Source organism: Babylonia areolata, chromosome 22 (assembly GCF_041734735.1).
Source record: "Babylonia areolata isolate BAREFJ2019XMU chromosome 22, ASM4173473v1, whole genome shotgun sequence".
Lineage (NCBI taxonomy): Eukaryota > Metazoa > Mollusca > Gastropoda > Neogastropoda > Buccinidae > Babylonia > Babylonia areolata.
The window spans coordinates 6,853,426-6,876,264 of NC_134897.1; the positions used below are offsets into that span (position 1 = coordinate 6,853,426).

The window sequence follows — 22,839 nt, forward strand, 5'->3', positions numbered from 1 at the left end:
TTCTTTCCGTGTTTCTTTCTTTCTAGCTTGTGTGTGTGTGTATGTGTGTGTGTGTGTGTGTGTGTGTGACGTCTGCGTATCAATGATAATGCGTGTGTATGCGCAAAGCGTCTGGGGTTTTAGGAGGGGGATGGGGGGGGGGGGGGCTGTGAGATAACAGACAAAAACGTGTCTTGCATTGTATCTCATTTTCTTTTTTCTTTTTTTTTTCTTTTTTTTCATTCTCTTTTTCTTTTCTTTTCATCTCTCATGTCTCTTGTCTCTGAAGTTGTATCTTTTTCAAATTAATTTGAACATATCCCCCATCCTTGGAGGGACTCTCACCATTCATCTATCTATCTATCTTTGTTTCTATCTTTCTTTCTATAGATATCTATCTATCTGTTTGCCTATGTTCCTATCTGTCTGTCTGTCTCTCTGTCTGTCCGTTCTGTCTGTCTGTCTCAGTCGCATGAAGAAAAAGAGACCTGTTTTGACCGACACACGCACTGACTGCACACAGGATATTGAGAAATGTCAAAGTGAAAAAGACCTCAGCATAACTTTTTGATAATAAACTAAACTTTTTGATAATAAACTATCATTTGACAAACACATACATAATATAATCAATAAAGCCAATCAGATGATAGGAGTAATTAAGAGAACATATACTTATTTAGATAAAGATATTTTTAGACTACATAAAACACTGGTTAGAACACACATAGAATATGGTAATATTGTGTGGCACCCATCTCAGGAGATAATCTATAGCTATGTAAAGGGTACAAAGAAGAGCAACTAAGTTATCAAAAGAATGCAAATCTATGAGCCACCAACAGATCGAGTACTTGCATACTTAAATCTGCATTCCGTCATTAAAGGGTAGAAGGTATAGAGGAGACTTAATCGAAACCTACAAAATGTTAAACTGCTGAAATGGATTAACGTAAATGATATTTTTATAATGTCAGATAACGAGGGTACAAGAAACTCGATGATGAAAATTTGCAACTTGAGGAGCACTGTAATACCAACCTAAGGAAAAATTAATTACGGCTAACAGAATTGCACAAATATGGAATGCACCAATCGAAACTGATTTGCACGGCGGAATACTAATGTGTTTAAAATTTTCCTTGATGTGAACACCAAATAAAAACAATAACAAAAAAAGTTTATTGACTTTGACGAGTGAAATACAGCACTGAAATGAGTCAACGAAACAACTGCGACGTACGCATATTCCACAGAGACAAATATTGAAGGGGACAAAAAATGGCCGTAAGGCCTAGGCAGACAACATGCCAGTGCCTACACGTACTACTACTACTACTACTAAATAGGGCTCTGCATAAGAACCGACCAGTCCTCTGCTTCCGTCCGCAATTCAGCCCTTGAACCAAAAGCAGGCGGTCGACACTGCCTGTGCATCAGATGACCGGAGATTAACGATCAACTACTTTTCGTCAGCCGGTTCCAGTCATCTTCATTAAGCTTTCTGGCTTCAGTTATGTCTACGCATGACATTATATCAAAAGGCATTTCACGTGACGACTTGCGATAACGCACAAAAAAAAAAAAAGAAAGAAAAAAAAGAAAAAAAGTTCTTTCTTCACTACTTCATTGAAAGCCTGTTTATTTTACTTCATTACATGTTACTTATTTTGCGTCACGGTTGGTCACATAATTTTAGTTTCTACAGAATTTTGCCGGGGACAACCCTTTTGTCGCCATGGGTTCTTCTACGTGCGCTACTAGTATAAGTGCACTGCTGGACACGCCGGGATCTCCGAGTCGGTTTCTCGTCTCACCCGAATACCTTGCTTGTGCCATCCACTGATACCACCATTCATAACGAGGTCTTGTGCTGGGGGAGAAAATACTCAGTAGCGAGTGTCAGCCGGGATTCGAACCTGCATGAGCGCTCAGATTCTCAGTGCCGCATCCAAGGCGGACGTGTTGCCACTTGGCCTCAACTCACAGCTGTTTCAACTCTTTTCTTCTTCTTCTTCTTCTTCTTCTTCTTCAGTTCTCACACACTTCGTCTTCACTGCCCATGCAGGAGCCTGCAGGGAAAATGAACACAACTTGAATATTCAACTGACTCAGCACAGGATCTCAAACGATTGCTGAAACAGATCAGTTGAATAAGAGTTGTGGCTGTAATTTCTATTAAATTTACAGCTATCAGACATTTTCAACTTTTCAAAGACATTTTCAACTTGAAATAGAACACACACACACACACACACACACACACACACACACACACACACACACATCGCGCGCGTGCGCGCACTTTCACACACACACACACACACACACACACACACACACACACGTTCGTATGGGTGCCACGGCTTCCTTTGCTTGTTTATTGGTTGAAGGTACTATACCTATGTTTGGTTTCTTTTTTCGTTTCTATCTTTTTAAAATTATATTGTGCTTAACCTTGTTGTGCTCATTTGCTTTATTTTAATATAACTTATTCCATATTATTTTTTCATAATCATATTACGTTATTTCATTTTATGCGGAATCGCAAATTACGAGTTGCGATTCCTCAGAGTTCACGTTCTTGAAAGGATCTCGGCGTAGTCATTCCCCTTGACAATCAGACAGCATCATGAGTAAGATAATGCTTGGAACGAAAAATCGTTTTGCTGCCCTCAAAATCGACGACGATGAGGATGAAGGGAGCAGTTCAAAAGGTGCTTCCGCTAACCAGAATCAGTCGAACGCAGCGGCCAAGAAAAAGAACAAAAAGAAGGCCAAGGAAGCCGACGAGGTATGAAGTCGATTTGTTACCTGGAAAAAAGTGGAATTCCCCGGGCTTTAGTTTTGCATTCGCTATATTGTTGGCAGGTTTCGACTCTCCGTTGAATTGGTTCTAAACATGAAGTTTTGACCGAATATGAAAAGAAGAAGAAAAAATAGCCAAGTTTACATTACTCCGACTCATTTTTGACACTTATCAATGAATTATGTGCGCGCACATTTTTTTTGCTTTTGCGCCACAGTGCAGAACTTTTGGGAGAACTTTCTGAGGTTGGAGGCATGGATGCATCACATAAATAGCCATAGATAATGTTGACAAAAGAAAAAAAAGTATGTGAACTGTTACGGGAAACACTGTGGAAATAATTACCAGTAGTAACAGTCTCTTGAACAGTCTTCATGGTTGTTAGTTCAGTCCTGCTCCAATCTAGGCTGGGGTAGGGAGAGTTTCAGTTTCTCAAGGTGTCACTGCGTTGGGACAGATCCATACACGCTACACATCTGCTTGACAGATGCGTGACATCAGCATAACCCATCCTGCTAATCAGACCTTGAGTGCTTTTATTTATGTATCTTTCAGAGTGGGTTTTTCTACAATTATACCAGAGGACAACACTTAGGTTGCCATTGATTCTTTTTCTGTGCACCAAGTGCATGCTGCACACAAGACCACTGTTTATCATCTCATCCAAATGACAAGATGCTTGACTTGATTTTCCAGTAACTTGGGAGAAAGGTTGAGAACAAGATTCAAACCCAGACGCTCATGGACACTGTATTGGTATTAGTGTCTTAATGCCCATTCTGCCACCTTCCTCCTTACAGACACTGATTGACTGAATAAAAAAACAAAACAAAAAAACTTGTGTGTAAATAGTGGTAATAGCTATAAGCAGAATATATCTAACTTATCCCTTTGTTCTTCAGTTATACTTTTCAGGATTCAAACAGATGTTTGAATAGAAATGTTGACAATTTTTCAAACTAACTGTTGGCACAACAGAGTAACATAAGTCCAGACATTCTAGGATAACTCCCAGAATGCTAGAATGTTTGGAATCCTAGAATGTCTTTGTAAAATTTGTCAATTTTTTGCTTTTGTTTCCATAAATCTATTGAAGTAACTTATGTACATGATTCTGAATATTAACTACCAGACTGGCCTGTTTTTAAATAAAGTTGCAAAGAGAGGTATGTAGCCTTTATTTTGACGAAAGCTTGAAATGCCTAAGTATGCGAAGAATTAATAATTCATCATTCAAAGAATGCCTGTAGTGCACCTGCAAAGGAGCTAAGAATTAATATGCACTTATTAGTTCTATATAGCATATACTATATAGTGATATACATCTATAGAAGTTTTACACAAAAAGTGAAAGCACAGAAAAGGTTTTTTTAATTATTTAGTTCAAATGAATTAAGTTCAGTAAAGTCTGTAATTTGGATTACTTCAATTTTCCAGATGTACATTGAAATGGAGTACAGAATTGTGAACTAAATAATGAGTTTGTGGAATGCTTACTAAATTACTTGATTCAGAAAGTCACACAGCCAACCAGGCAAAGAGAACAGCAAAGATCTACTTTAAGAAGAATATTATAGATGACTTAGTCCGAGTTGATAAAGACAAATTAAAATCTGATGTACATATGGAACCCCTGGGGAAGAGTAACCATGACATTTTGGTATTCAGACTGTTCCTGTATGTCAAGTGTAATGACATCATAAGAAAATAAAGAATACATGTGTGACCTTAATAACAGGGGAAAAAAAATAGACTTCTTGGTGATGGAAAATCAAAATGTTGAACAGAAATGGTTCATTATAGTCAGTACATAATTTGGTGTTGGATAGTATTTGGTGTTCAATGCAATGGTTTCAGTGATAGCTACAAGATGACTTAAAGCCTTTATGGATGACAAAAAAGTAGAAAAAGTATGAAAAGAGAACACAAAATGTATAACTGAGTTTTGCAATATGAACAAGGATAAGATTATGTGAAACTTCAGTTACGAAGAAAAGTATTGCAAGGCTGTGTAATTTATAGTATATATATACATAGTGCTGCAAAGTAAATCACACTAAATGTAATGAATTGTAACAAATTGACAAAGAATGCAAAGAATTGTTACGATAAGTACACTGCGTGTATGTGTGTGTGTGTTTTTCATTTGATCAGTGTTTTTTTGTTTTGTTTTTTAATGTGGTGCTGTGTTGTGACAGGCACTAAGGAGCATGGCGTTTGGCACTGGGCGGCCTGGCACAAAGCAGCAGAAACACCCGGGCAGTGGGGGACAGCGCGGTCAGGGCAACAGACATATGAGTGCCGATGAGTGGGCAGAGTGGCAGCGCCGAGACAAAGAGGTCAGGCTGCAATCATCCTAGCCACCATCTTCCTCAATGCTTCCTGGGCAGAGAAAAATTTTGTGATTCCTCTCAAGTTGAAAGAGGTTTTGTTGTTGTTTTGGGGGGTTTGTTTTTCTTTGGTGAGAAATGGGATGGATATTCTGGGTTTTTCTGTATAACAGCTTTTATCTCAGTATCTGGCATGGTTTGTTGGATGACACATTGCCGCTTTGAGATGGTCCTGTGCAACCTGCATAGCCCCGAACTCATTTGAACTTATTTGTGGCGGTTGTAATCTTGTATACAGCTATTTATTTTCATGCTCATTTTTAGTGTTGGATGTGTAATTGCTGTTGCTGTCGTCATCACTGTTCTTGTTCATGCAGCAGTTGTTGATGCACCTTGTGTTGTGTATTGCCAGGCGACAGAAGACATGTTTGAGCAGGACCTGCAGAAAGCTCTGCTGGAGAGTCGACTGGAAGCAGAGCAGGTGAAGGAGGTGAGTCCTCCCCAGTCTCCACCACTCAGAAAAGTTGTGCAACTACTCTAGGCTGAACGCTGTGTACCCCATCAGTGCAGCTGCACTGCAGTTTCTGTGAACCAGATGTACAACACATTAGTGCTTTGTGAACTCGCTTAGTACTGTCACTTTGCCCCCCTGATTTTCCCCACAGACAGCCCATTTGTAGGGTTAGTAAAAGAAAATGGGAAAAAACAAATTATGAACTGCAATTTACATGGATGACTTTAATATAATATTAAAAAAATTCAGAAAGGAGGAAGAAACAGTTATGTATAAATGAATGGATGGATGATAAATCAAGAGACAGAATGAGACAGAAGAAAAAGGTATTTATATATAAAGTATAGGTATATCATTCTGGACCTGAAAGTTTCCTTTTTAATAGGAGAACTGCATATGTTACATCTGATATTCCTGGTCAGATAGTAAATAAAGTTCATAGTTTATGTTTGTCAGCAAACCGTGTTCAGGTAGAATAAAGGGTGACTGTAGACGTTTATCACCAAACGCTGTTCAATTAGAATAAAGGGTGATCACTGATGTTTTATCACCAAACAGAACTCGGGTAGAATGAAGGATGATTGTAGACGTTTATCACCAAACGCTGTTCAGTTAGAATAAAGGGTGATCACTGATGTTTTATCACCAAACAGAACTCGGGTAGAATGAAGGATGATTGTAGACGTTTATCACCAAACGCTGTTCAGTTAGAATAAAGGGTGATCACTGATGTTTTATCACCAAACAGAATTCAGGTAGAATGAAGGATGATTGTAGACGTTTATCACCAAACATTGTTCCATTAGGATAAAGGGTGGTCACTGATGTTTTATCACCAAACAGAATTCAGGTAGAATGAAGGATGATTGTAGACGTTTATCACCAAACGCTGTTCAGTTAGAATAAAGGGTGATCACTGATGTTTTATCACCAAACAGAATTCAGATAGAATGAAGAATGATTGTAGACGTTTATCACCAAACGCTGTTCAGTTTGAATAAAGGGTGGTCACTGATGTTTTATCACCATACAACATTCAGGTAGAATGAAGAATGATTGTAGACGTTTATCACCAAACGCTGTTCAGTTAGAATAAAGGGTGGTCACTGATGTTTATCACCAAACAGAATTCAGGTAGAATGAAGGATGATTGTAGACGTTTATCACCAAATGCTGTTCGGTTAGAATAAAGGGTGATCACTGACGTTTTATCACCAAACAGAATTCAGGTAGAATGAAGGATGATTGTAGACGTTTATCACCAAATGCTGTTCAGTTAGAATAAAGGGTGATCACTGATGTTTTATCACCAAACAGAATTCAGATAGAATGAAGGATGATTGTAGACATTTATCACCAAACGCTGTTCAGTTAGAATAAAGGGTGATCACTGATGTTTTATCACCAAACAGAATTCAGGTAGAATGAAGGATGATTGTAGACGTTTATCACCAAACGCTGTTCAGTTAGAATAAAGGGTGATCACTGATGTTTTATCACCAAACAGAATTCAGATAGAATGAAGAATGATTGTAGACGTTTATCACCAAACGCTGTTTAGTTAGAATAAAGGGTGATCACTAATGTTTTATCACCAAACAGAATTCAGGTAGAATGAAGGATGATTGTAGATGTTTATCACCAAATGCTGTTCAGTTAGAATAAAGGGTGGTCACTGATGTTCATCACCATACAGCATTCACACCATACAGCATTCAAGTAGAATGAAGGGTGATTGTAGACGTTTATCCCCAAACATTGTTCCTGAAGAATGAAGGGTGCCAGTGGTGATAATCATCAATGGCAATGTGGTCCACAGGCTCAGAAGGTGGCGGTGAAGGAGGGGAGAGCACTGGGATCAGCAGCCAGTGACAGTGCTGGAGGGAAGAAGAAGAAAAAGAAGGACAAACCACAAACCATGAGCCTTGACCAGTTCAATCAGCTTCCACCAGAAACCTTGCCGGGCAGTGATGATGGTAAGGCCTCAGTTTTTTGTTACTGTTTTTGTTTGTTTTTTGTGTTTGTCTTCTGCTAAGTAGTCATTAAGAGTTAACCTACTTTGTGATTAATTATTCATTTGCTAGTGGTCAGTACATTTTTTTCCCTTGCTTATTTTAAAGACAAAATTAAGAGCTGTCAAGTCATGTTCAAGGTTCCCTGGGAGTCATGGGAAAAAAAATGGGAAGAACATTTCTAGGTCTTGAACAGTCATGGACTTCACATTAATGCGATTTCCCCTGCCTCATCTTTATCTACCTGCCATCCGGAGCCTGCCTCCAGGAAACTGCAAGATTACCACTAGTTGTTTAAAAAAAAATGGAACCCAGTCAGCACTTGATTTTTTTGTATGCAGCATAGAAAGGATGCGGAGTTTAGTTGTGCTGTTTATAAGTCTAGTGTGTGTATGGTTTATAGCTGACATCTTGGAAAGCAGAAATAATTATGAGCATGAAACAAGCATCGAATACCCCTGAGCCTATGACTTTCAGTTTGTTGACTTGTGCTTGCTACAACTACAAAATCTTAAACTCACAAGTTTCTACACCTGCCCTCCTTGTCACTATCACAGCTGTTGTCATTTTCTTGAGATGAAAAAGAGCAGTCAGTATCCCTGTCGGCAGAATCATCAAGATCAAGCACAGAATCTCCTCCTTCAACAAAGGTCACTTTTGAGACATTTATACATCAGACTATGACCAAATTGCGCACTAAAAAAACATTCAGTTTCCAAAATGATAGCGAAGCAAGGGAAGTTACTCTTACCACCAAAAATGTGTACATTCACAGTAAACATGAGTTTAGTACTTTGTATCTCAGCTGTGCAGAACACTGATGAAATAAGCTGCACATGTATTTTCGTCACAGATGTGTTAGATATTTTTCCCTGCAGGAAAAGTCTTGGAATTTTCATGATGCCTCTCACCACACCTATTGCATTGTAGGATATTTTGCTCATGTAAAAACGAAAAAGGCATTTGAAGCAATAAACCAGTGTCAAAATATCTGTGTCAGAATATCAACTCATACTCTCCTCCCACTCTTTCTCTCACAACCATGCACTGTGCAGTAACTGTGTTTATGTATATGTTTGTACATACTTGTATGTTTGTATCTAGGGATTTTTTCGGGAGGTCTCAGAAAATGCAATACAGGGTTTTGGAAAGAGTAAGCAATTTGTTTGCTCATATTTGTGGAAACCCTGCAAGTTTGCTCATATTTGTGGGAACCTGGCAAGTTTGCTCATATTTGTGGGAACCCGGCAAGTTTGATATTCCCAGAAAAGTTGCAAGTCTGCTGTCACTGGGATTTTGCACACATTCTTGGATTCAGATTTAAAACGCTGTTGTTAATGGGCTGGAAATTATACAGTATATATGATGGTTTCACAATAGATGACTGTCCATGATAGCTTGTCTGTTTCAGATGAAAAAATAACAAACTCTGTCTCTCATTCTACACACACATTCTCTCTCTCTCTCTCTCTCTCTCTCTCTCTCTCTCTCTCTCTCTCTCTCTCTCTCTCTTCGCAATTGGTTTGATCATGAATGTAAAATGGAGAAACGCCGGGTACGCAGACTGTTGAGGATATGTAGAAGAACATTAGATAAAGAAGATCGCATTTTGTTTTGTATTGCTAGACGTGAGTATAAAAATTTAAATAAGAGAAAAAATAAAAAATATAATAACTCATTAGTAAATGAACTTATAGATTCTGTTAAAAGTCAAAAGGAATTTTGGGACACAGTACAAAAGATCTCAAAAAAGAAAGTACAACCTTTAAATGATATTTCTATTCAAGAGTGGTTCGAACATTTCAAAAAAGTGTTAGAAAATGAAGATGGTGACGAGGGGGAAGTAACTGAAAACATGGTGTAGGGGATAATTATACACTAGACAGACCTATATCTCATGAAGAAGTCTTATTAGCAATTAGAAGATTAAAAAATGGTAAATCTGCTGGCCCTGATGGACTGATTGGTGAATTTTTCAAACATTCTGGTGAGATGACTGTTAGTTTCCTGGTGAAGCTGTTTAATTATTTGTTTGATAATGGAATCTACCCAAGCAATTGGACAGAATCCATAATTATGCCATTGTTTAAGAAAGGTGATATTAACCCGTAGAGTGCAATGGGCCACGATTGTGGCTTTCCCGGTCAAGTGCAATGGGCCACGATCGTGGCTCTGTTTACGTTAGGTGTTAATCTGTTATGCCACTCCTCGCTAACATCCGGGGCTTGACCTCTATTTCAACACACTTCGTTGGAGAGTGTTGGGCTTCGTTATCGATCCACCTAGAGTTATTTTGAAGTCCGTTTTCACCACAAATATGAGTGAAACTGAGAGTGACCATGTTGAGGAGTTGAATGCAAGTGACACAAGCGACGAATCTTGGGCTGGAAATGACAGCGAAGGAAGTGAAGCTGGTAAGTTGATGAACTTTCGAACTTTGAAACCGGGCACAGTGCAAGCAATTGTGATGGATGATTTCATTTTTGGTGTCCGCCACAAAGGGAATGAGGGGTGGGAGTGGGGGAGGGGGTAAAACTGTGTGGTGGTTGTGTTTCTTATCAAAATAAAGCTAGCTGACTGGGATTTTTGAATTCTGGGCGTTCTGAATGTTGCAGAAATGAGTATCAATCACATATTTACATCCTAGATCTATTTATTGGCATATCTGTCTTGTTTTTCATGTGTTCAGGAGTATGTTGAATAGGTGGGCGTGGCACAGGTGGGTGTGTCTTGAACAAAGAAAGTTTTACTACATATAACAGTGTCTAAAATGATGTGTAGGTTTCTTGTCTAGTTTATTTCAGTGGGGGAAAGCTCTGCTGATGTAGCTTTCTATACAAGGCTGATAGATCTAGGTTGAGCTTTTTATTATATTTTTGTTTTTACTATTTATAATTTTTGGTATTTGACCCCCCCCAAATTTGAAACATTCATGAAATAAAATATGAAATGAACATAAAAGATAAGTAAAATAACCAGCAGTTCATTTCTCTGTTTGTTATTCAGACTCAGGCAGTAGTGATGCTGAAGACAGTGGTACTGAGGAGGAAGAGGGTGATGATGGTGCTGCACCAGTGCATGGCCTGTGGCTGCCTATCATCGGCGATGATGCTGGCCCTAATCCTATCCCCTTTACTGCTGTTCCTGGCCCCAAACATGCCCCTCCTCCTGATGCCAGACCCATTGAGTATGTGAACCTTTTCTTCACACCTGACCTCATTGACCGCATGGTGGCAGAGACCAACAGATACGCTACCCAGTGGATTGCTGGTCATCAGCAACATCTCCAAAACAAACCACGATCCAGAGTCCATAAGTGGATAGCACAGGATCCTACAACTAGTGAGGAGATCAGAGCCTTTTTGGGCATCATTTTGAACATGGGTTTGATTAAAAAACCCAATCTTGCACTTTACTGGGACTCAACCCATAAGAGCCAAGAAACACCATGGTTTATTGAACACTTCAGTCAGGACCGTTTTCAGCTTCTGCTGAAATTTCTGCACTTTGCTAACAATGAAGAGGTGCCAGACCAACAGGACCCCAACTACAAAACCTATAAGGTTCAGTTTCTGATAAATCATTTCAATGAGAAATTTCTCCACCACTACCACCCAGAGATGGATATCTGTGTAGATGAGAGCATGATCGGGTACAAAGGAAGAACCCCTCATCTGCGCCGGTTCATCCCCAACAAAAGACATGCCCGGTTTGGGATCAAGCTTTGGTGCCTGTCAGATAGCACAAATGGCTATTTGTGCAAATTTGAAGTTTGCAAAGGACCCCACAACCCTGCAGATGCAGAAAATGTCCATGGTGCAACTTACGCTCTGGTCCTGCGCCTCATGCGGAATGCTGATCTTCTAAATAGAGGTCACCATCTGTGCTTGGACAACTACTTCTCCTCTCCAGTGTTGTTCCAGGATCTCTATACTCACAATACCACTGCCACAGGAACTGTGAGGACCCACAGAAGGGGCCTTCCCCGAGATGCTATCACAAGAAGGCTGAGAAACTATCAGGTGACAGAGAGGCGAAAAGGTGAGCTTTTGTGTGTGGCCTATCAAGATGGGAGGAGAAAGCCTGTCCTGCTGTCAACACTTGCCACAGCTGGCTTCACTGAAGTGCAGAACAGAAGGGGAAACAGAATCCAGAAGCCCAGTGTTGTTGACCTGTACAACAGAACAATGGGAGGTGTGGACCTTGGTGACGCCCAGCTATACATGTACCTGGCAGAGAGGCGGACCATGAAGTGGACCACAAAGGTTGCCTTTTCTTTGTTTGGCAGGGCAGTTCTCAACAGCTACCTGCTCTACAAAGCAAACACCAGTGACAACCCCAAGCTGTCTAGACACCTCTTCATGGTTTCTGTAGTTGAGAGTCTTGCTGGAGACTTCTACCCCCCTCGGAAGGTGGTGCGCCAACGACGCACAGCTGCAGAAATCCAAGCTGCCAGAGACAATCCCCAAGACCTACAGGCCCCAGAACCTCAGGCAGGTCCTTCTCATCCTCTGGTGGGACATGAATTGGTCAAGCTACCTGTGGGAAAGAAGAGAAACTGTGTGGCTGGTCATCCTACCCGTATACGCTCTGGCTGGGAATGTCGTGGATGTGATGTGGGGCTCTGCCCAGAGTGTTTTGCTAGCTACCACAAGAGGCCAAGGCACTAACTGTTTTCTGTGACTGAAAACAACATATTTTTCTTCAGTTTGGTGTATGTTCTGTGTAATTTGACATTGTGATTGATGATTTCCACCTCTTCAAATGTGATGGCAGTGTTTTTGGATTACCTTTGTACAAATTTTCTTGGATATATTTGGAAGGATATCTCCAGATACATTGGAGGTAAAGCTTTTTTATTGTTTTTATGAGATTCCTTAATGTTTCTAGTTTCCAAAAATGTATACTTTTACCTACCTGCAATTACTAAGAAATATACTAATGCCCTAAAACAGAGACAGGGTTGTTGCAGATAATCGTAGTCCTATTTTAAGCGCATTTCCTTAAACTGCATTATATTATAAGCAGCACGTTAAGGGTTAACAATGTAAAAAATTATAGAGGCATTTCTTTAAGTGATATTAGTAGTAAGTTATACAGTTCCATTATTAACAATAGACTACAAGAATGGATAACTCAGAATAACATAATTGGAGAATATCAAGCTGGTTTTAAAAAAGGTTATTCAACTATTGACCATATATTTACTTTAATGGCCGCAATACAAAAACAGTTTGCAAATAATAGAAAATTGTATGTTGCTTTTGTTGACTTTGAAAAGGCTTTCAATTCTATTTCCAGAAAACTTTTATGGCCTGTTTTGTTGAAAAATGGAACCAGTGGTAAGCTGTATCTTTGTGTGAAAAGTATGTATAATGAAGTGAAAGCGAGAGTGAGATCAGGGGCAAAATTATCAGATTGTGTGAATTGTATTCGTGGGGTTAAGCAAGGGGATGTCTGTAGCCCTGTCTTGTTTTCACTTTTTATTAATGAACTAGCGTTAGAAATTATGCAAAATGGTCAACATGGTGTTACTTTTGATTTGATTGAACTGTTTGTTTTACTTTTTGCTGATGACATGATTCTGCTGTCTATAACAACAGTTGGTTTACAGCGACAACTTAACAGTTTATACACTGCTGCAACTAATTTACAGCTAAAGGTAAATATGGATAAAACAAATATTGTTGTTTTTCGTAAGGGAGGGTATTTGGCAAGAAATGAAAGATGGTCATATGGAAGCGAAAGAATAACTGTCGTAAATGCATATAAATACCTTGGGATTTATTTTTCAACAAGACTCAGTTTCAACTTTGCATGTCAAGACATTGCTAATAAAGCAAAAAAAGCAGTTATTTTGATTCTTCACATTTTTTATAAAGTAGACTGTAGTTCTTTTAGTGTTTTTGTTAGATTATTTGATTCGCAAGTTCAGCCAATATTACAGTATGGAGCAGAAATCTGGGGACTGGAAAATAGGATAGTAACAGAAAAAGTGCACTTGTTTGCATTGAAACGTTTTCTTAATGTAGACAATCGAACTCCAAATGATCTTGTTTATGGTGAACTGGGGAGATACCCTATTTATCTAAATTCTTATATCAAATGTATTAAATATTGGCTAAAGTTGACTAGAATGAATGAAAACAGATATCCATTTAAAGCATATAAAATATTATATAGTTTAGATAATAATGGTAAGAAGACTTGGGCAACGAGTGTTCGTCAGTGTTTAAATACATATGGTTTTGCATTTGTATGGGATAATCAAGGGGTGGAAGATATTGTAGGTTTCTTAAAGTGTTTCAGACAACGTATTATTGATTGCAGGTGGCAAGATTGGCATGATCATATACAAACTAGTGATAGATTCGCACAGTTTAGACTTTTTAAAACATCGCATGTGATTGAGCCATACATTGAGTTAGGACTGAACAGATATATATATATAAAATGTACACTGACAAAATTTAGATTTGGTATTTCTAGTATTGCTTCTCATAGCTTCAGGTATAGCATTCTAAATGAACCCATGTATACATGCCGTTTATGCAGTTCGGGTAAAGAAGATGAACTGCATTTTTTGTTATGTTGCCCTGCTTTGTGTGACCTTAGACAAAAACTTATTCAACCGAAATATTATAGAGATCCGTCTAATTTTAGGTTCAATTTACTCATGTCTTCAAGACAGGAATGTACTTTGCATAACTTAGCCATATATATATATATATGAAGGATTGAAGAGACTAAGTACAGTTATCTCGTGAATGTTGTTGAATATTTGTGTGGACTATTTTGGGTGATATGGTTGATATTGTGCTAACAATTTTTGGTTGATCTGAATTGTCTACTTACTCTGTCATGTCATTGTCTAATTATTATTTATCAATGAATCCCCCTTCAGTAAGGGGCTCTGGCCTTATCTGAATAAAACGTACGTTCGTTCATTCTCTCTCTCTCTCTCTCTCTCTCTCTCACACACGCACGTGCACACACACACACACACACACACACACATGTATATATACACTCACTCACATTCTATTTCAGAAAGTTTAAAAAGTCTATAAATGTGTCTGTAAATGATACACAGGAAAAGTATGACAGAGTTATTATATATATTGATTATTAGATAGGTAGACAGAGATCATTATTTTATAGATGGAGATAATTGTTTTAAATATTTTTCACCACAAATAAGACATGAAAGTTCTGTGTCCCATGACCGTTTGAAGAAACATTTCTTCATTTTCAGACCATGCAGTTAAATTAACCCCTGGGCTGCCTATATGACCAGATAAATCGCCAGCACAAGCATGTACGCTTTGCTGCTACAATGACGAGATAACTCATCATCGAAATATTCTGACTTTTCCCCGGTTTGCATTGAGTTCGTTGAAAAAAATACTGGTAGCTTTAGCTAAGGGAATCTTTCTAGATCCTATTCATAGCTAGAAACCCCATCTATGTCATGAGGCAGTCCTTTATTTGAACGTTTTTGTTGGATTACTGCCGCAGTGTTTGCCTGACTCCTCTCCTCGCTCGCTCAACAAAATGTCAGACACTGTGCTCAAGACATGCGATCATGATCATCAACCAAGATTGGTTTCTTTAGCTGATGCTCAGAAAGAATTGAAGCGTAGATTCAGAGGAGAAGAGAGTGATGAACTTTTGTTGGATGATTTGATAGAAACTAAAGGGAGCAACGAAGAGACTGGCCAAGATGCATCTACCACTGAGTGATGCTGACTGTACAGCTGTAGCAGTTGACAGAAAGTGACCGAATTTTTAGCAGGACACAGTGTGAGCGATTTTCTTGGCACTTAGCCAACGCATATCTGATGAGAGCTGGATGAAGTGACCATGTGTGAGAGGGTTGAAGAGGAGGTGGGTGGAGACAGAGGGGGCGTGGCCCCACATCCATATCACTTGGAGAAGTCACAGTGCATTGTGTGTCTCTTTTTTTTTCTTTTTTTCTTTATTGTGGTTGTTCTAGTATAATTTGTGTGTGTAGGTATTATCCATTTGTCCAGAAAAATATATTTTAGTGCATATTACCTGACTAATGTTTGTAATGAACAAGTTGAAAATGTGACAAAAAGCAAAACACTGATTTCAAAACAACAGCATGTCACTGAAAATATATAAATATATATTCTTGATTCATTTACCTTGCAGAAAATATATACTTTTATGGGCCTTTCTCCATAAACAAAGAGCACAGAATTTTTTTTAAATATATACCCTTTTTTGTGGAAAAAACCCTGGCAAATATATTTCACTTAAATGTTATTTTTCTGGCAGTGAAAGGGTTAAGTGTTTGTCTGTTGAACAGAAAGTGAAGACCCTACACCTCTCAACTTCAGTGAATGTTTGTCTGTTGAACAGAAAAGGAAGACTGCACCACTTAAGTGTATGTGTGTCTGTTGAACAGAAAACAAAGACTCTGCACTCTTAGCTTCAGTGTGTTTTTGTCTGTTGAACAGAAAACGAAGACCCTGCACTCTTAGCTTCAGTGTGTTTGTGTCTGTTGAACAGAAAACGAAGACCCTGCACCACATAACTTCAGTGTGTGTGTGTCTGTTGAACAGAAAACAAAGACCCTGCACCACATAACTTCAGTGTGTGTGTGTCTGTTGAACAGAAAACGAAGGCCCTGCACCACATAACTTCAGTGTGTGTGTGTCTGTTGAACAGAAAACGATGACCCTGCACCTCTTAGCTTCAGTGTGTGTGTGTCTGTTGAACAGAAAACGAAGACCCTGCACCACATAACTTCAGTGTGTGTGTGTCTGTTGAACAGAAAACGAAGACCCTGCACCACATAACTTCAGTGTGTGTGTGTCTGTTGAACAGAAAATGAAGGCCCTGCACCACATAACTTCAGTGTGTGTTTGTTGAACAGAAAACGAAGACCCTGCACCTCTTAGCTTCAGTGTGTGTGTGTCTGTTGAACAGAAAACGAAGACCCTGCACCACATAACTTCAGTGTGTGTTTGTTGAACAGAAAACGAAGACCCTGCACCTCTTAGCTTCAGTGTGTGTGTGTCTGTTGAACAGAAAACGAAGACCCTGCACCACATAACTTCAGTGAATGTTTGTCTGTTGAACAGAAAACGAAGACCCTGCACCTCCGCCTGTCCACACTCGGGTTCCCATCACCTGTCAAGACACCAGCTACTTTGAAAGCGTGACATCGGATGCCAGCAAAATACTGCAGAAAGAACGCATACAGGAGCAGTATCAGAAGGTGATTTCTGCATGTCTCATTGGTAGTGCTGGTCCCTTTTCCTGGGCCATGGGCAGTGTTGTCATTCCTCACCCCTCCACACCACCCTCCCAACTCCTCCCCCTGTCCCCCCAATGTGATAGCAGGTTTGTTGGTTTTTTGTCTGTTTTTGATTTTGTGTTTGTTTTGTATTTTGGTTGTTGTTGTGTTTTGGGGGGTTTTTTTTTTGCTTGTTTATTGATTTATCAGTTGAAAAGAACATTGTTGTTGATTTTTTACATATAGATATACATTCTGAGTGTGAAGTAAAATATTTTTTGCTATGTATGTCTGCTTGTTCTGTTACTACATTGTTGTTGATTTTTTACCTATAGATATACATTCTGAGTGTGAAGTGAAATATTTTTTGTTATGTATGTCTGCTTGTTCTGTTACTACATTGTTGTTGATTTTTTACCTATAGATATACATTCTGAGTGTGAAGTGAAATATTTTTTGCTATGTATGTCTGCTTGTTCTGTTACTACATTGTTGTTGATTTTTTACCTATAGATATACATTCTGAGTGTGAAGTAAAATAGTTTTTGCTATGTATGTCTGCTTGTTCTGTTACTACATTGTTGTTGATTTTTTGATAGGAGGAAGGTGGCAGAATGGTTAAGACGCTCAGCTGCCAATACAGAGAGTCCGTGAGGGTGTGGGTTCGAATCCCGCTCTCGCCCTTTCTCCTAAGTTTGACTGGAAAATCAAACTGAGTGTCTAGTCTTTCGGATGAGACGATAAACCGAGGTCACGTGTGCAGCACGCACTTGGCGCACTGAAAAAGAACCCATGGCAACGAGAGTGTTGTCCTCTGGCGAAATTACATAAAATGAAATCCACTTTCATAGGTACACAAATATGTAAGCATGCACTCAAGGCCTGACTAAGCGCGTTGGGTTATGCTGCTGGTCAGGCATCTGCTCAACAGATGTGGTGTAGCGTGTATGGATTTGTCCGAACGCAGTGACGCCTCCTTGAGAAAGTGAAACTGAAACTGTTGATTTTTTACATATAGATATACATTCTGAGTGTGAAGTAAAATATTTTTTGTTATGTATTACTGCTTGTTCTGTTACTTATTGTATTCACCAGTCAAGCGCAGTTCTACGCAAGGCACAGGACCTAAGGTGCAGGGGAAATTACACTGTTCTGAAAACATTGCTTTATACTTAATAACTCAAAACCAGACTGTGACCGATTTCTCCTAAATAAAGTAATGAAACCTCAGGTTAGGAAATAATGTGTGGTGGTTGTTTTTGTCATTGCGCACATTCCTGTCAAGTTCTGCACATATCTCAGCCTCCAGTTTTACGCAGAAAGCTTTGTTTGAGGCAAGCAGGACTGTACACAGTTAAGATAGGAGGAAAGTGGTATAACTATGTACAGTTTGTTTTTGTTGTTGTTTTGTTTTTGCCTCAGTTGCATGCATTCCCTGGAGTGCCTGCCTGTGTGTATGATGATGTTTTTCTCTTTTTATCTTATGACATATGTTTAATCAACCAAATGGTGGAGAAATTGTGTGTGAGTTGATGTTCAGGAAATCATATCATGGCGTTTAGATGTGTCTTGAAGTTAAGAGAGAGTAAAGATATCTAAAGCATAACCTGTCTTCTAAGCCTGAAAATTCAAGAATGAAACCTGGATTTGTATGCTTCACTTGCCTTATTCACTCAGTTTTTAAAAAAAAGGCTTTTTTTTTCCTTTTTTTCACACTCTTTTTGTTTTGTTCCTTTTTTCACTCCAAATACTGCTTTCCCATTCATACAAAGGTTTCAGTCTTCTGTTTCTGTGTTGATGGCCAAAACTACTGGTACTAAATTTTAGTGTTCTTGGAGAGATTACATTGGTCTGGGTTTTTCCTTGCTCCCGTGTGCTTTTTGTGTACAGGGTGTGATGTGATGTGTGGTCACTGGTTGTTGCAGACAGGGTGTGACGTGATGTGTGGTCACTGGTTGTTGCAGACAGACAGGGTGTGATGTGATGTGTGGTCACTGGTTGTTGCAGACAGGGTGTGATGTGATGTGTGGTCACTGGTTGTTGCAGACAGACAGGATGTGATGTGTGGTCACTGGTTGTTGCAGACAGACAGGATGTGATGTGTGGTCACTGGTTGTTGCAGACAGACAGGGTGTGATGTGTTGTGTGGTCACTGGTTGTTGCAGACAGGGTGTGATGTGATGTGTGGTCACTGGTTGTTGCAGACAGGGTGTGACGTGATGTGTGGTCACTGGTTGTTGCAGACAGGGTGTGACGTGATGTGTGGTCACTGGTTGTTGCAGACAGACAGGGTGTGATGTGTTGTGTGGTCACTGGTTGTTGCAGACAGACAGGATGTGATGTGTGGTCACTGGTTGTTGCAGACAGACAGGATGTGATGTGTTGTGTGGTCACTGGTTGTTGCAGACAGACAGGATGTGATGTGTGGTCACTGGTTGTTGCAGACAGACAGGGTGTGATGTGTTGTGTGGTCACTGGTTGTTGCAGACAGGGTGTGACGTGATGTGTGGTCACTGGTTGTTGCAGACAGGATGTGATGTGATGTGATATGTGGTTGTTGCAGACAGGGTGTGATATGATGTGTGGTCACTGGTTGTTGCAGACAGGATGTGATGTGATGTGATATGTGGTTGTTGCAGACAGGGTGTGATGTGATGTGTGGTCACTGGTTGTTGCAGACAGGATGTGATGTGATGTGATATGTGGTTGTTGCAGACAGGGTGTGATATGATGTGTGGTCACTGGTTGTTGCAGACAGGGTGTGATGTGATGTGTGGTCACTGGTTGTTGCAGACAGGGTGTGATGTGATGTGTGGTCACTGGTTGTTGCAGACAGGATGTGATGTGATGTGATATGTGGTTGTTGCAGACAGGGTGTGATATGATGTGTGGTCACTGGTTGTTGCAGACAGGATGTGATGTGATGTGATATGTGGTTGTTGCAGACAGGGTGTGATGTGATGTGTGGTCACTGGTTGTTGCAGACAGGATGTGATGTGATGTGATATGTGGTTGTTGCAGACAGGGTGTGATATGATGTGTGGTCACTGGTTGTTGCAGACAGACAGGGTGTGATGTGTTGTGTGGTCACTGGTTGTCGCAGACAGGGTGTGATGTGTTGTGTGGTCACTGGTTGTCGCAGACAGGGTGTGATATGATGTGTGGTCACTGGTTGTTGCAGACAGGGTGTGATGTGTTGTGTGGTCACTGGTTGTTGCAGACAGGGTGTGATGTGATGTGTGGTCACTTGTTGTTGCAGACAGACAGGGTGTGATGTGATGTGTGGTCACTGGTTGTTGCAGACAGGGTGTGATGTGTTGTGTGGTCACTGGTTGTTGCAGACAGGGTGTGATGTGATGTGTGGTTGTTGCAGACAGGGTGTGATGTGATGTGTGGTTGTTGCAGACAGGGTGTGACGTGATGTGTGGTCACTGGTTGTTGCAGACAGGGTGTGACGTGATGTGTGGTCACTGGTTGTTGCAGACAGACAGGATGTGATGTGTTGTGTGGTTGTCGCAGACAGGGTGTGATGTGATGTGTTGTGTTGTGTGGTTTCTGTGTACAAGGTGTGATGTGTCGTATGGTTTCTGTGTACAAGGTGTGATGTGTCGTATGGTTTCTGTGTACAATGTGTGATGTGTGGTTTCTGTGTACAGTGTGATGCGTTGTATGGTTTCTGTGTTCAGTGTGATGTGTTGTATGGCTACTGCAGACAAGTGATATAATGATAATAATAGTTTATTTCTATTGTGTCTTTCATACAATAATGCTTATAAGGAATACATGTTAAAATGTCCAAAACCATCCTATGCGAACAACACAGTCAACCCAACCAAACAGTGAACTTAAACAATCATTAACATCCACACATTCATAATACCAAGCATTAACACGCACGCGCACGCGCGCGCACACACACACACACACACACACACACACACACACACACATGATATATGTTGATAGGAGTTGTGTTGTTGCTGCAGGCCTATGCCCATGAAAGTGCCATGCAGTCCAAGTACCAAGACCAGATTGAGAAGCTAAAGGAGAAGATCAAAGAGCTAGAGTCCCGTCTGGAGGCACAAGGCGTGAGTTTTCAACTGATAGTGTTTCAGTTCTTGTTCTGTGTTGTGGTGTAGGCTGTGTGTTGGGAGGACGGGGGTGGGGTGGATGGGTGTGTACACGACAGAGATAATTTGAAAGGGGTGATGGGGGTGTTTTGGATGGATTCATTGCATAGGCTGTTTTGGCCTGCCAGTTTTGTTATAGACATAGTTTTATTATACACATTTCTATAATGATTGATTCCATGGAAAGATAATCCATCCGGCTACTTGAAATCAAGTCTCCTGATGGACTGCAGAAATGCATTTGCCAAACAGTCGTCTTTTTCTTTCTTTTTTTCTAGAATGATTTCTTGAAGTCAGCGTAACAAAAGTTCATGCTTTATATTTTTATGTCTCAGAGTTCTTTGAATATAAAGGGATGCCATGACAGAATTGGTTAGACTTTTGACGTCTGATCCGGTGTTTGCCAGTCATCAGGGTTTGAGGTGCTGTTTCAGCATGGTGTTGAGTAGGTATAGTTGTAACACTGTATTGTGAGTGCGTCAGATGTATGTATGTGTGTTTGTATCGTACGTATGAATTTGTATGCGCATATATATACATATTTATTGTGCATGATTGTGAGTTGAAGACTGAGTATGTTTCGTATGCGTGTCTGTGTTGATTGTAAAGCACTTTGTGCAATGAGGAAAGCGCTGGTAAATGTCCAGTTATCATTGTTATTATTATTATTGTTATAAATGTTTATCTTGAATGGGTATCTGCAACCCTTGTTAAGTCCGTAAAACCTGAAGTACTGGTATGGAGCAGTTGAAAAAGAAAAGGGAACATGTAATTGAAAGTATAATCCTGTGTTGTATGTCAGCAACAAATGGCATCAGCGCCACCAGCAGAAAACCGCAATCCAAGTCTGAAGCAAGGAACTATGTAGTGAAAGTGGATGGACAGAAATGTGTATGATCTGGATGAATGGCAGGAAGCTGTGGCAAAGTGCAGCTGGATTGTAAGCCTCATCATTTCACCTCATGATGGTTGTGTCTGGTTGAGGGAAAGCTGAAAATCCACTCCTGTCTTTTCTCTGTTTTCTATGAATTTGTTCATTTCTGACTCAAGAGTTCTGTTTTCTGTAGATTTGTTCATTTCTGACTCAAGAGTTCTGTTTTCTGTGAATTTGTTCATTTCTGACTCAAGAGTTCTGTTTTCTGTGAATTTGTTCATTTCTGACTCAAGAGTTCTGTTTTCTGTAGATTTGTTCATTTCTGACTCAAGAGTTCTGTTTTCTGTAGATTTGTTCATTGCTGACTCAAAGAGTTCTGTTTTCTGTAGATTTGTTCATTTCTGACTCAAGAGTTCTGTTTTCTGTAGATTTGTTCATTTCTGACTCAAGAGTTCTGTTTTCTGTAGATTTGTTCATTCCTGACTGAGAGCAGCTGGTTTCTATTGCTTACAATCACACCATCGTAGGAGCAGTTTTTAGACTTGGGCACCGTGGTCATGCTTGAGCACATGGCCTTGAATGTGAAAGAATCAGAGTGAAAGGGATTGAATCCTGTCATACCTGTTACCTATCTCATGACCTGCTGATGTTCTTCCAGCACCAGTGAAGATGCCACCACTCTCCTCCACCCATGTCCTCCACCACTCTCCTCCACCACTCTCCTCCACCCATGTCCTCCACCACTCTCCTCCACCCATGTCCTCCACCACTCTCCTCCACCCATGTCCTTCACCACTCTCCTCCACCACTCTCCTCCACCCATGTCCTCCACCACTCTCCTCCACCACTCTCCTCCACCCATGTCCTTCACCACTCTCCTCCACCACTCTCCTCCACCCATGTCCTCCACCACTCTCCTCCAC

General features: G+C 40.1%; 1 protein-coding gene across 1 annotated transcript in view; it reads left to right on the top strand.

The window, feature by feature from the left end:
- Window positions 1-2,555: 2,555 nt before the first annotated feature.
- Window positions 2,556-22,839, top strand: part of LOC143296904 (G kinase-anchoring protein 1-like) — a 30,748-nt gene continuing 10,464 nt past the window's right edge. Inside the window, exons 1-6 of the mRNA XM_076608901.1 lie at window positions 2,556-2,773; window positions 4,987-5,127; window positions 5,531-5,608; window positions 7,452-7,608; window positions 16,758-16,894; window positions 20,899-21,000. Of these exons, the coding sequence (XP_076465016.1) occupies window positions 2,612-2,773; window positions 4,987-5,127; window positions 5,531-5,608; window positions 7,452-7,608; window positions 16,758-16,894; window positions 20,899-21,000 (777 nt within the window). The 5' untranslated portion in view covers window positions 2,556-2,611. The remainder of the gene's footprint in view (window positions 2,774-4,986; window positions 5,128-5,530; window positions 5,609-7,451; window positions 7,609-16,757; window positions 16,895-20,898; window positions 21,001-22,839) is intronic.